Source organism: Pipistrellus hanaki (assembly GCF_964339955.1).
Source record: "Pipistrellus hanaki genome assembly, chromosome: 1".
NCBI lineage: Eukaryota > Metazoa > Chordata > Mammalia > Chiroptera > Vespertilionidae > Pipistrellus > Pipistrellus hanaki.
Window position 1 is genome coordinate 106,632,157 of NC_140503.1, and position 14,679 is coordinate 106,646,835.

At 50.9% G+C, this 14,679-nt stretch overlaps 1 protein-coding gene across 10 annotated transcripts in view; it reads left to right on the forward strand.

Annotated features, from left to right (window-relative positions):
• The first annotated feature begins 3,301 nt into the window (after nucleotides 1-3,301).
• Nucleotides 3,302-14,679, forward strand: part of TLE3 (TLE family member 3, transcriptional corepressor) — a 44,857-nt gene continuing 33,479 nt past the window's right edge. For 2 of the 10 annotated variants that reach the window (XM_084879224.1, XM_084879227.1), the window contains exons 1-4: nucleotides 3,302-4,355; nucleotides 4,952-5,052; nucleotides 5,542-5,605; nucleotides 6,513-6,557. In XM_084879224.1, coding sequence (XP_084735350.1) covers nucleotides 4,332-4,355; nucleotides 4,952-5,052; nucleotides 5,542-5,605; nucleotides 6,513-6,557 — 234 coding nt within the window. In that variant the 5' untranslated portion in view covers nucleotides 3,302-4,331. The remainder of the gene's footprint in view (nucleotides 4,356-4,951; nucleotides 5,053-5,541; nucleotides 5,606-6,512; nucleotides 6,558-14,679) is intronic. The other 8 variants (XM_084879231.1, XM_084879233.1, XM_084879228.1 and 5 more) reach the window with 4 other exon arrangements.

Genomic DNA, 14,679 nt, shown 5'->3' on the forward strand with positions numbered 1-14,679 from the left:
CTCCTCCTCCTCCTAAGGTTAGGGGCTCAGACCGCTCTGGAGAGCTGGACTTGATGGTGGGTGTGAAATGACTGGAAGCCAAGTCTGGTAGTGGATGGATGGATGCATATGAATGTATGAATAAGTGCCATTCCACACCCCCCCCCCCCCCCCCCCCCCGCAAATGGTCCCTCAGATCCAGCTAGAGCAAGCAAATGGGAAACTGAGGTTGGCTGTCCTAGGCTATCCTAGACTAGAATACTGACACTTCTGTCCCACATAGGGCAAATTATTGATGTTTCTCAGCCTTTTTTTACTCTATGAAATGGGGCTACCGGCCAGGCCACTTCCCTCAAGAGAGAGGCGAGGAGAGAGTTCTAGCCTGGATAGCAGTGCCCTGCCTTGTACATAATAAGCACTCCGGCCCAGTTCTCATTCCTAATCTCCAGGCCACATCCATCACATGCTGCTACAGGCTCTACTGAAGTGCCAGGCCAGGAGCTGACTCTGAGGCTCACAGATGAACATGATGGGAGTCTACCCTGCAGGACGCTTGGGTCCTGGGGTCCCCAGGAGTATGGATGTCGGGATAGGAGCGACGCACGAACCCGAAACGGAGCTGCTGTGCTCCACAGTCCACGAAGACCGGGACTGGGACCTGAGCTCGTGGGCCCACTAGGGGCGGGCGCCCTCAGAGCCAGTCCAGATTGAGGCCCAAAGAGGGAGGCGCAAAGAGGCGCCAAGTCCTGGCATTTTGAAGGCATTGTGCTTAATAAATCCAGGCTAGACGCACACCCGCTCTCCCCCTTCTCCTCTAGTCTCCCAAATCGTGACCTGCTGTGGGATCCCAGTTTATGGGGTCTTAAAACTCCCCTCTACTTTGATTAGCGGCTTCAAAGAGATCGCTTTAAAGTTCGCCCCCTTCCTCGCCCCATCCCTTTTACTGGCCACCCTTCCCCCATCACTCCTTCTAGACTTCAGGACAACAACAAAACAACACAAGTTTAAGAGGTGGGGGTGGGGGTGAGGGAGAGAGCAATCTTGCACAGAGGCGTAGAAATTACCTGTTTCGGGCGTGTGTAGAAGTCGGGAACCATGGAGTTTGAATGCTTTTCCTTTTGCTCTTCCTTTCTTTCTTTCTTATTATTTTTTCTTTTTTTTTGGGGGGGGGGGGTTGTGTGTGTGTGTGTGTGTGTGTGTGTGTTTTACCTTTTATTATTTAAATTGATACGTTTCATTACTAGGGAGAAAAATAAAATATTCCTTTGATACACAAAATCAAATTGATATTTAGCCTCTGCTTACTTTTTTATGCATGGCTCCTTTATACCACATGGTAGTGACAGATTGTTTGAGCTGGAAGGAAAAGCCATTCAAAGCTAATTAAGCAGCCATTCCAAGCACTATTTGCAAGCGGGAGGCTCAGAAGCCTCCGCATTTGTCAGCGCTCCCCAACCCCGCGTGGTTTTGACTGACAGTTCTGGCGCGAACTGACAGCTCCAGGAAGCTTCACCAATCATTAACGGAGAGTCGACCTAGCGGTCTATGATTGGTCATTCTGACCTTGCTCAGGGGCGGGACTGGCGGAACCCACGTGGGTGCAGGAGCCAGAAAGGGGCGGGGCGGGTAGGAAGCGGGTGCGCCCACCCGTGACGTAAGGGGGAGGGCAGAGAAGGGGAGGGGAAAGAAAGCTCCAAAGAGGAGCCATTTTGTGTCTAATGAATACTGCGGAGAGATGCTCTCGCATCTGTCGAGCCAGGCTTTTCCCCACCCTCCTCCGTTCGTTGCGCGCCGCACACGATTTATGTTTTTATTTAAGAAAATAAATAAATGAAGGGAGGAGCCGCGGCTAGGGCGGCCGGCCGGCGCCTGGGCGCGGGGACGTTGAGCTCCGACGCGGGCGCTCACGTGTAGCTCCGCGGGCCTCCCAGCGCCTGCTCGCCAGCAGCTCCTCATTAAGATCGCGGGCGAAGTCGGCTCCTAATGAGGGGAAAATATAGGTCGGGGGGCGCGCGTCGGGCTCGTGCGTGCCCGCGCGGGTTGGAGCTGCTGGAGAGGGGCCGGGGCCACGGGCCACCTGGGTCGCCCACGCGGAGTCGCCCGCGAAAGGGGGGTGCGGCAGCCCCGGCCTTGGACCTGCTTGGGAGTCGCTTCCCCGTGACCTGTCCATCCCGAAGCAACCCTGAGCGCGGGAGAGCTAGGCGGCGGTGTGTGGGCCACTTGGCAGGGATGTGAGTGATGTGTGCGACCGCGCGGGGAGTCCCAGAGTCGCGCGGGGGCGGGTAAGCGTCTGCGTCTCCCGGGACGTGGAGGCTGGCGGCCGCGACCCGCGTGGTTGCACGCGCCCCTCCTCAGGCCCTCCGCGGCGCTGTGACACTGGTGGGACAGGCAGAGGACACCGGGTCGGAACTCCGAGCTCCCGGGCCGGGGCATGGTCACCACCTCATTCCCTACCTACTGCCAGGCCTCGCTGTTCCCGGCGGGAGAGAACCCCCGTGGGGGCAGTGCGAATTGGGCTGTTTGTCCCAGGGCAACTGGCCCTTCCTTCGGAGCTCCCCGCCTAGCAAGAGTTCCCCAGATTTCTCTTTGCAGGCAGCCGTTGCACATAAAAGAAGTCGTTATTTGGCTTTCCGAAAAGGACGAAAGAACTAGGAATAGCTGGGGGTCATGGGGATGGGGAAGCAGGAGGAGTAAAGAAAGGGACACCCTCAGTTCGGAGCAAAGTTGGGAGGCAACTTTGGGAGCCACCATTTTCTCCGTCTTGTGAAGTGAAAACATTAAAGGGACAAAGTGATTTTGTTTGTTTTATAGTATCTAATTGGGCTGCTCTGCAGACCTAATGAGATTAAAAGGGAGGAATCGTTTGCCGCCACTGCAGAATAAACTGATACATTACACCAGCCACAGGTTTTGAGGACTGTACAGCTCGTCTTTTTTCCTTTTGTTGTTATTCCTGTTCTCTTTCCTCTTGCCAAATAATTGTTAGTAGATTGAGGGGAAAAAAGTGGGGGAAAAAAACTCTAGCAGTTCAAGGCTATCATATATATCTATTTATTATGTGTCTTTCGGTTAATTCCTGATCTGAGGAGCGCTGTTTTTCACTCCCCAGCTAAAGCCACCGGTGGGTAGGGCCTGATTGCTACTTTTCATGCATAGTTTTAGACACAAGAGGGCATTGTGACGTGGAGCCCAGCGGCGCCCAGTAGCAGGCCGAGTCCGGCGGCCCCACGTGGGGGCCTGCGCTCCCATTGGCCGACGCGGGGAGAAGCTGCCACATTATTTTGTTACTTTTCAGTCCCTATTTGGAACTGCTCTCGCGGCAGTTCAGACCTCGTGCTTGTACCCCCTCGCCTGTCTGTGTGTGGTATCCGCAGGTCCGGGGCACTTTTTGGCGTGTGTGTGTGTGTGTGTGTGTGTGTGTGTGTGTGTGTGTGGTGTTGTTTAGGGGGTTTGTCGTGGCGCAGAGCGGAGGGCCGCGCTGGGGGAAGGAAGGAAGCCACAGCTCCCGGTCTCCGGCCGCGTCTCCCTCCTGCGTTCTGCCTGCGCGCTCGGAGGCCACTGTGGCGGCGCTGAGCGCTCCTCGCTGGGGACACGGCGTCGGAGCGGGGAGCCGCGAGGACCTTTTCGCGGAGGCTTTCGGTGCCGCTGGAATTAAGATGCCAGGTCCGCTGATTTGCACCCACTGAGCCGGAGTTTTCTTCGCGGCCCTGGGAAGGGCTGGCTGCGGCGGCGGCAGCAGTAGCAGAGCAAGCAGCAGGCTCTCCTCTTCGAGGGGGGGCGGCGGAGCGCCCGCTCCGGGCTCCCGCCCTCAGCCTCCAGCGTTCCTGAGGCCCCTACCCGCCTCCTCGGAGCCAGCCTTCTTCCTCTTCTCGCCGGCCTCTGGTTTGGACCCGAGCGCCACCAATGCTGGGTCTGCCCCGGGGCGCTCCCGTCCCACCTCAGTGATTGGAGGGACCCGCTCTTGCCCCTGGAGGGGCCCTGGCCTCGGGAGCCGTGCCGGACCCGCCGGGGAGGAGACCATGTCCACGCAGCCCCCGGTTCTGACGCGCTCCTCGCAGACGGGCGAAGGCGGCCGGCCACAGCCCGCCGAGTCCTAGACTCACAAAGCCTGCGCCCGCAGCCCGACCGCGGTGCCCGCCGACGACTTTGCCGCCAGCTTACCGGCTCTTTGTCTCCGCTTGGGTGGGCGCCCGACTCTGGGATTTCGCTGTGAGAGCGGGCTGGGGGGGCCGGGGGCGAGCTCTCGGTTTGCCGGGCGCCCCCCGCTAGGGCTTGGCTCCCCCCTCCCCCGCGTCTCGCTGGCCCGGACTCTAGGCGCTTCCACTCTCTGCGAATCACGACCCCTCCCTGCCATGTATCCGCAAGGCAGACATCCGGTGAGTAATTGCAACTAGGTTTATTTAAGCATCTATCATGGCAGGGTAAACGAGGCAGTTTATCTGGCACCTCCATTTTGCTTGTTGCTACCTTTCTGATGTGAGTGTGAGAGTGTGTGTGTGTGTGTGTGTGTGTGCGCGCGCGCGCCGCGTCCACAGGCACGCGCGCTCATACAAAGGGGATGGGGGTGCCTCTGAGAGAGGAGCTCATTCTACCCGTGGGAGGGGCGCTGCCAGTTTTCAGAGACCTGTTTGTTTTCATGCTGTTCCCTGCTCCCTCAACTAAGTCTCCCAATTCAGCCTCGTGTCTCCCCTGTCCCGATCTTACTTGGAATGGGGGACCCCTCCATTACAGAGATGGGAGCTTTGCAGCCAATTGGAAGAGATTGTGGTGTCACCCCTCCTGCCCCATCTGGGAGCTGAGAAACTTGCTGGGAAGGTGGGGGTCTGTGAGAGTGGCTCTCTGGTGGGGTGAGGATGGGGTAGGGGGAAGCCAAGGGTGGCTGCTGAGGGGCCCAGGCCGCTTGGAGCCCCAGCTGATGTCCCCCTCCCCCTGCCCCATTCCTCCCTCCCTGTCTTGTCCTTGCGGTCTTCAGGCTCCCCATCAACCCGGTCAGCCGGGATTTAAATTCACAGTGGCTGAGTCTTGTGACAGGATCAAAGACGAATTCCAGTTTCTACAAGCTCAATATCACAGGTAAGGCCTTGGGGACCGTCCCCGGGTGGTGGGAAGGGGGAGTCCCTGCCGTGGCTCCTCCGAGGGACGGTGGGATCTCCAGACCTCGGGCTTCAGGGTAGCCGGGCCTTTGCCTTTTGTTTCCCCTTTCTACGTGCATTGCCTTAACCCATCTCTGCCTGCAGTCTCCTAGCTCCCCGCACAGCCCCGCCGGGTCCCCAGGATTCAGGTCCCCAGGATGAGGGCCGGAGTCTTGGGCAGGCTCGCTCTGGGTTCTAGGGGTAGAGAGCCAGCTTCAGGGACCTGCCTGTCTGTGGCCCTATCACTCTCCTCACTTGGCCGCGGGAAGTTTTAGTTTTTTCACTCTCCCTTCATCCAGAGGCTTTGGGGTAATAGAGTACCCAGGGGGGCATTAGGGAAGTGGAAAAGTGGCTATCAGAGGCCCTCGGTTGGGGCCTCAGGGAGGCTGTGCAGGCCCCAGGCCTGAGCCGGCTGCTCCTGTCCTTGCAGCCTCAAAGTGGAATACGACAAGCTGGCGAACGAGAAGACGGAGATGCAACGCCATTATGTGATGGTGAGAGGTGGTGAGGGCGGCCTAGCAGGCTGACTGGAGCCCTGGGGGCGGGTGCAATCTTAGTGTGCCTTCTGAGCCTTCCCACTCTCCTTCATCCGGCTACTTGGAGGAGGGTGAACGAGAGGAGAAGCAGAAAGAGAAACCCAAACCCCAGTCCCGGCATTTCTGCCCTACCTTTGTGCCCCTTTAATTCATGTGTTGAAGGTTTCCCAGAGGGCTGGTTGCCCTGTCGTGGTGAGTAGGACAGGGCCCCACGTCAGGGTTGGATAAAAATTTCCCATAGAGCCCTCTTGGGAGTGTTTGGAAACTTTGCAACTCAGGGATTTAGCCAGTGGGCTATAAACCCTCCCTCCTATGCATTTCCTTCCCCAGACATTTCTGAGTGGAGGAAGAGCCTCCACTGCCCTCTCAGGAATTTCCCAACTGAGAATCTTATCATCCCTGGGGCAGTAGATGGCCATTCTCCCCTTTTCCCAGTGACTGTTCCAGCGAGTTTACATCATCCGTCTGTGAGAGGGCATGGAAAGCACTTAAACGCCTCCCTGAACTGCTTTCCACATAAGAGGCCTTCGACACATTGCTAAATAACTCTCAGAGGACAAGAGGGTCCCAGTGTACACACGATTCCCTGTTGAACCCGAACCTTGTATAAACAGGATATATGGCACATGTGCTTGTGGAAGGGAGGGCCCAGCTTCTCTGACTACTGTATGTATAATGTTCTTGAGAACAGCACTTGCTGGTGTTCAACCCTTAAACTACTCTATTATTGGCTGGGGTTTGATTTACACTTCTTTAGCAAATGTATCATGAAAGAACAATTTGACCAAAACGTTCCCAAAAGCTGATTTAGGAAAATAGAGAGATTTCTGAGTTGTCTGTTAATGGTAGTTCTTTTCACTTTTAGTACTATGAGATGTCCTATGGCTTGAACATTGAAATGCACAAGCAGGTAAGTGTTTAAAAAAAAAAATTTAAAAACATATAATACATGGTTTCTTATGGCCTCTCTGTTTGAAAATGAGACCTTGTTCTTTTTCTCCTACTTCTCCTGGAAGAAAAAACGGATCTAGTCTTTGAAATGCAGGCTTTGCTAATTTCTTAAACATTGAGCGTTCAGGCTTGCAATATTTGTTCTGGTCTTGAAGGATAAAGGAGCAAAGGGAAAGTTGTATCTTCAGGATCTGCTTTAGAACTCCTGAATCTAGAGGTGGCTGACTGCATCTATCTGTTTTAATGTAAAATTCTCAAGAGGAAATACAGGAGGGGTGTGTGTGTGTGTGTGTGTGTGTGTGCGCGCGCGTGTGACATTCTACCTTGATAAGATTTAACTTAAAGAGTTTTAAAAGCCAAGCTGAGCTGTCAAAACTGAAAAGGAACAAGTTACTAACTGCTTAAAAATATAACCGGAATGAAATAAAACCCTAATGCTCTGTCTGTATTTAAAAACTTTCTCAGCTCTTTCTTAATTTGAAAGCAGTCTCCTTCCCATTTTACAGAGAAGGAAGGTAAACTGGAGAGGTGAAGTAACTTGCCCAGGACAGCCTGGCTAGGACTTTTGAGATGACTGGGAGTTGAGCTCACCTTTGAAATCCTGAAGTCAAACCAGTTTAGCTAGTATGGTGCTGCTTGATGGATATGTAAACTACTCATATTGTCACTCTTCTAATAACAGTATACCTCAGACTGAGCAAATACAAACACCCTTTATCTCAGTGCATATCAGTAAGTAGTCCCTGGTGAGAGGCTGGGCTGTGGGAGAGGACTGTTTGTGTATTTGTGTTCCAAGGAGAGGCTGCCTATAATTTGGCTTGGCATGTATAAATGGCACAGGCCTGTTGTTCTTTTTAACAATTGGTGTTCTTGAAATCTCAGAAGGCTCTTGACTCATGCTAGCTTTTGGTGACTGTGACTTGAATGGATTTTCTGCTGTAAATTAACAGCCCTTTACAAGGTTTTGCTCTTTCAGGAGGCAGGACCCAGGGCAGGTGACCTCTGGAATGCTCCGAGATTCCTGTCTGCTCCAGTGGCTTGCATAGAGCCTTGTGAATCTTACTTTCCTTTTCCTTCCTGGAGGGAGCCCCAGAGTTGGGTGAAGGGCAGCCAGAAAGGGCCTGAGTGTACTGAGCAATGTGGGCACTCAGCTTGTGGCTTCCTGAGGGATTAGAGCTTTAGGAAGGCACATGAAGCCTACCAGGTTTTTACTTCTTGATCCACAGAAATCATAAACAGATACCGCTTTGTATGTAAAAATGTTTCTTCTCAGGAGATTGGTTCTGCCCAACTTGAGATGGAACTGACTGGTTCTGATTTGTGTGATAAGATTGGATGAAGTAGAACTGGAGTCCCAGGTGTTCATGGACCTTGGGGTCTTATGCAAGGTGCCACCTCCTCCCTTTCGGTACCTCCTCTTCTTTTTCCCTCAGTGCTTAGTATCTTGGGTGTGTTTGAAGAGGGTAATTGTATTCAGGTTTAAAATTTATAGCAGTAGTTATTCTAAGAGCTTCATAATTAAGGTGTAATATGTTGTTGCATGTTGAGGTCTGAATGGGTGGTGTTCCTCCCCGTGTGTGTGAGTGGATGGTTCTTTGGCACAGAAAATCTACTTTGGTTGGCAGAGCAAAGCTGTTCCCAGAGTCCTTAGGACACTGAACTCGGGAAGATTTAACCACCTTAACACATTTGGTGGTGGGATTTGTATAAAGAGCAGCTGTGTGCATCTGGGGCTTCTGACCATTCTCCAAACAAGGTTCTTGTGGGAGAATGCCTGAGGTTTGGCTACATTGTCTCATTTAATCCTGTCAGTTGCCAGAGGCAGATAGATTCTCTGTCCCCTTTTTGTAGGTGAGGAAATGAAGGCTACAGAGGTGCCAAGAAGGTAGACCTGGTACTCAAATCCCAGCCACCTCTGCCTGCCAGCCTCAGTTCCCATCGGCTTCCCAGCATGATTATGTGTGCTCTTGAAGGCTGTGCCTTTGCAGGGTTTATGGCAATCTCTGAGTTGGGTGGAATCACCCAATGGCTGTGTAGGAACAAAGAGACAAAGAGGCAAAGAAACCTCTGCGGAGAAGTGCAACCCTGACCTAAAGGGATTGGCCACTCCCTGGCTTGTGAGCTTTCTGCAGAAGAAAATCCAGCCACTAATTGTAGTGTGGGTCTTGGATGCATTTGGCGGATGGTGGTTAGGCCTGAGCAAACAAGTTTATCAGCTGACCTGTTTAGCGGTTGACTGGTGTTTTATCAGCACACACAATCAAGTGACTGGAGTGCTTGAATTATTCATGCAGTGTCCTGCCCTCTAGACTTGTGTGATTGCATCTGCCTGGAACAAACAGGCTGGATTCTTCATCTTTAAGCTCTGGGCTGGGTGTGGGGACTGTCTGTACTTTTTTATATAATAGATGATCTCCTGAGCTAGCACCTTGGGAAGTGTGGCGGTCCTCAACCTGTTCTCACAGACATTCTCACACCAGCACCACCATTGGAACCACAGCTTCTGCCAAATGGGTCCTGTATTAACAGAGGGCAGCTGATGAGGTGTGTCCAGCCCATTTTCATTTTACTGAGAGGTTAAACTCACTGTGGCTGGCTTCTCTCCTGGCCATTTCACTGTTTCCTTCTCATTCTTTTTCCAAGCTGTCAAACCCCAGAGAAGTAATAAGTGGTTTCTCCTCCCACTCTTCTGCCTCCGTCCCTAATTATGGTAAAGCAAAGATTACAGAATCACGGGCCTGGCCTGAGACTTGAAGAGGTCACTCACCCCTCCAAGCCCTTGCTTCCAGACATAATGTCAAGGGTGATTCAGTGAGGCCAGGGAGGAGAGGATGGCTGACCAGCTCATCAGTTTCCATCCTACTCTTATGCAGGCTTTGCAGCGTCAGCCACAAATCATAATAACACTTAGAAACAAGCACCTCAGAGCAACTGTTGTGCCTTGGGTTTGAGGCCCTGACTCTGTGAGATACTGGGTCAGGCCACCTCCACTAGGGAGCACTGAGGGTTTGAAAGAGGACTTGAGGTGTTTTATTTGGGGGCAGCCTCATGCCAACTCTGTGTGGTCAGCTTTTTCTGGAAACTGAGCAACTCTTTCTTTAAGTTTCCTTTTGCCATGCTGGAACTGGGGTAACCCTGTGGTTTCTCATGCAAACCTCTCAAGTTACAGATTAGGAAACTGAGGCCCAGCAGGGCAGCTGATGCATCCTGACTCATCCAGCCCCTTGTTAGCGGTAGAGCTGCTATTGAAGCCTTTTCTCCCAACCCCAGGTCTCTTCAGCAAGACTCAAGAAATGAAGAGTGCTCTGGTCCTAATAGCACTCTGTGTCTTTAATTACTATTGTTTTCTTCTGTGCTGTTATCTCAAGAGGCTAACTAAGGCTACAAGCCCGGTTATACCAAAGTCCAAAGTACCCCACTTTGGGTTGTATAACCGTATCAGCTGTACCCTCTGCCCACAGTCCTCGTCTGAATTGCCAGTTATTTGAACAATTAATGATTTGAGGTGCAAATGATACATGGATTGTATAAGTAGTAAAGATCCCAGAGGGAAGGTTCATGGGTGAGGTAAAGCGGTAAGACCTGTGAACTTTTTACTCAGGAACACAGATAGCCATGGTGGTGGCCATGAACACGGGGCTAAGGGAGAGAGGGGAAATCTTGATTTGTCATCTCCCCTCAGGGCCCTCTCACATAAATAGTAAGGGGCTTGGGCTGGAAAATCTCTGGGTATGACAGCTTGACTTTCTGTGACCAATGTGAGGGTGTGGGTGGCCAGGGGGAGCCAGCAGGTGGTGAGATTACAAAGACATTGCCCCAGAGTAGTCTGTCTTGGTAGGGAGAAGGTGGCACCACTCTCAAAATTGAAGGTGACACAGATACCTATTTATGTATTATCTGTGTTGAGCTAAGATGAAATCCCAGTATCAATTTGGCTACAGTACTGTCCTCTAAGAACCCTTCTGCATTCTGGTTTCCATCTGACTTTTCCCTGGAACAGTCTCCTCCAGTCACACAGCTCCTCTCACTGTCCTGGGTCTTTGCCTTACTCAGCTGTGGTCTCTACTAAGCTCAAAGCTCTCTTCTCTGCCCTGTCCACCCAGGAGGAGACCTACCCCCCATCTTCCAGACTGCCAGCCTTCACCAGCCTATCAGCTGCTGATGACATAGAGAGTATGGCATGGTGCTTCTCTGGGTCTTTTTCTTATGTTTGATCACTAAATGACCTGGGAGATGGACAAATGCTCCCTTGTCTACCGATCAAGGAAACTGCCTGGGAGGGATCCTGGCTTCTAATTTAAGACTTGTTCTCTGGACCAGGAGGCTCCAGATTGCACAGAGCTCTTTCTCTGGATTCCTTTCTCCTTACCTCATGTAGGAAGGGTCTAGTCTTTGTCAGAGGCCTTTCATTTCCATTTTGTTGTAGGAGGGAGTCCATCAAGGAATGAATTCCCTTTTTCTTCCTGCATAAGAAAATGTTTTCCTGTCCCATTTGCTGTACAAAATTCTGGGACACCAGAACAAAAAGGTCATCAAGGCCATCAGTGGGGTTTCCTCAGCAATATAGCATCGGTGATGCCCTTTCTCACACTCTATTATCTCATTTTTGTAGTAATGGACTAAGGTCCTCTGTTGGGGTCTCTTATGTGCACTTAGCACATGGTAGGTGCTCTGTAAATACACTGGTTTTTCTTTACTGAAAGGGTAGAATTCTGATTCCCTGATCCCTGTGAGTAGGAAGTGGAGGTTTTACTTGTGGGCTGGCCTCTGACTCTGCAGGCTTCCTCCCACAGCTCAGCATCCAGTTTCTTCATCAGTCAAATGAGGGGGTTGGCTTCATTCCCAAAACGGTGATTAGGGACCTGGGATGTGCTGGGTGTGGGCTGGGCTGGTGAATGAGACACTCTTCCTTCCACTAGGGAGTCGGACATCTAAATAAGTCATTGCGATGCAGTGAGGTAAGTGCTAATATAGCCGAGTGACACAGGAGCTGAATAGCTTATTCCTCCTGGGAAAGGGGAGTCCAGTCGAGGACTGCACCAAGGGCTGTTACTTGAGCTGCATCTTAAGAGGGAGGGCAAGGGTTTACTAGGCAGAAGCTGTTGGAGACTCCTCCAGAAGCGGCAACAGTGCGTAGGGAGGCAGTGAGTGTGTTCTGGAAGCCACAAGCCCACAAGTCTTCAGAGTAGTGTGGAGGGGGGTTCCTCTTGGGGAGTGAGGCGAGGTGGTGACATTTTGCAGGAGTGATCTCCAAGGACTCCTGCTCTCACACTCCCGACTCTGTGGACTCTGTGGCTCCTGCGTCCCCATATGGCTCTGGGCTGGCCTGAGTCCATCTGCCTGCGGTGGGGGTGGGGAATGCTCTGTGTCTGCGGCCTCCCCTGTCTGTCCCCATCGGAATACTCTGGGTTGAACTTTATTTCCTAATGTGGCATTGTCTCCTTTCTCATATGGGTAATTCTGTAATGACTGGTTGTGACCCGCCCCCTCCCCCACATTTAATTCTCATCAGCCCAGCTCTCCACTTTGCTATTAATGATAGCAGCCAACAAAATAGCTTTCAACATGCCATTGACAGTCTGGTTTAAGAGCGCACTTGAAGTAGTGCTAGACAGCTGAAAGCACCCATAATTGTGTACCAGAGTGAGAACTGCATGCTCAAGGGCCTTGTTTTTATATGCTTAAAGGGACAATATCTTGTTTTCAACAAATGCTCTCTGAGACTCACAGCCAAGATGCTTTCTTCCCTTCTCTCTTTGCCTTTCTCCGTTGGCTATTTCTTTTCTTTTCTTTGCTTTTCAAAGTAAGTAAATGTTCCCCCTTAAGTGGGGGCTAAGGAGAAACTTCTTCAGGAAGAGGGCATTTCCTGCCTTCACATAAGTAAGGATGATTCCCTGGGTTTGTTGCTTTGGGTCATCCCTTACAGCACCTCCCCCCGAGGGTCCTTAGGACCTGGCATTTCTTACCAACATTGATTTTGAGTTCTTTTGTTTGCAAAGTAAGTTGCACAGTCCACCTTTGTGGGGGTTGGGGGGATGGGTCCTCCTTTTGGAGAGTTAGATCCCGGACCTCTCAGCCCCGTTCAAATCAGATTCTAGGCGGCTGTTCTTGTGCAAAGGCCCCTCTTGAAATGGGAGGGTTAGTGGGGAAGAGATTTATATTCTCAAGTGGAGGCTCATCCAGGCTTCGGGAGTTACCCAACCCTGAAGATTTTGCCTGAGAACAAATGCCTCCCTCCCTTCACTCCAGCCAACTTCACTCCTTTGAAAATGCACCAACCTTTTGGGAAGAGGCTCCCTTCACCACTGCACTGTCACCAAAGCTTCCCTTAACCAATTGCATCTTTGAAGGGTATAGAAAGAGCCACATCCCCTGCTAGGAGAGACCAGGGGTGGGGCTGAGAGGCCAGGCAAGCCCTGTTGGCTCTGGAGTCTGGAGTCTGGCTGTGGCTGTTGCCCTGTCCTTTCAGAGACCAGCTGCCCTTTATTTACCCACCATGTAAGTGACAAAGAGTAGGATTGGGGGTCTTGGTGCAGCTGCCACCACCACTACCAAATAACCTCAGGAAGAAGACTTTTGTTGAGGATAAAGAGTTTGGAAATTTTGATCTTCCAAATATTATTGGTTATAATAACATAATCCTAAGTAGCACTTGATTATTTATAAAGCAGTTTAGACATTTTCATTTTAGTGACCTAAAATAATAGGCATTTGGGTCTGGGGCAAGCAAACACCGGAATGAAAGCATCAGAGCGTAGTGTGACTGGACTGGAGTGTGAAGATGACCTGCATACTTCCAGGGCCACGGAGGCCTGTGTTCTTAAATTGGGGCTGATGGCAGGGTGGGGAGAGGAGTGTGATTGACAAGGCTGTGAGTTCCCTGAGGAACGGGACCTTTGGTGTTCACTGAAGCCCATGAGCCCTGCGTGCTGCTTGGCCTGTGCTTGGGTGCACAGAATTTATTTTGTGGAAGACTTGAGTAGGATTATGTTCCAGGTTGGGGCTCTCCGTAATCCCGGATAGCATTTTGAACTTTCTGAGAAGGAAGGAAGGCTGGCTTTCTCGAGTTTCTGAAAGAAGCCTGTCGGTGTAAAGTTGTTTATAGAAAAAAATGTGTCTTAAACCTCTTTTAAAAGTGTGTTTAATGTAGCTAAAGCATTCCCTCCCCCCCCCCCCCCCCACACACACATTATGGATAGTTTAAGTGTGAGAGGGTAAGAAAGGGGGAGGTGAGAAAAGAGATAGCTAGGAGGAGAGATGATAAAACAGATTTGGGAAAATTAGGTAAACATGCTGAATTTGGATTACAAGAAAGAACTGAGTAGCAAGAAGCCAGGGTCAATGGCTTGGAGGTAAATTATAAGTAAACTATGCTTGTCTTGTCTTCTGTGCCTATTTAGGTGTGGAGGGTAAAGTGTTATGGCCTCATCTCATTGTCCTTCTAAATCCTTGATAACCTTTATTCACAGTTCAATTTGTTTTTCTGTTTGGTTTTAATTATTTTTTAATCTATTTTTATTGATTTCATATAGCCACGATCGGCAAACTGCAGCTCTAGAGCCACATGCGGCACTTTGGCCCCTTGAGTGTGGCTCTTCCACAAAATACCACAGCCTGGGCAAGTCTATTTTGAAGAAGTGGCATTAGAAGAAGTTTAAGTTTAAAAAAATTAGGCTCTCAAAAGAAATTTCAATTGTTATACTGTTGATATTTGGCTCTGTTGACTAATGAGTTTGCCGACCACTGTCATAGAAGAAAAAAGAGGGAGAGATAGAAGCATCAGTGATAAGAGAGAATCATTGATCTGCTGCCTCCTATACATGCTATACTGGGGATCTAGCCCTCAACCTGGGCATGTGTCCTGACAGGGAATCAAACCATGACCTCCTGGTTCATAGGTCCATGCTCAACCACCAAGCCACTCCTGCCAGGCCTGGTTGTAATTCTTAATGAAAACTACTAGACCACTGATGGCAACTTGGGAGGATGTGGGTTTGGGAGGGAGCTAATTATAAAAAAACAAGTTTCTAATAACTGATTTTGATTTTGGTGGCCTATGAAATGCCACCAATTCCTGCCAT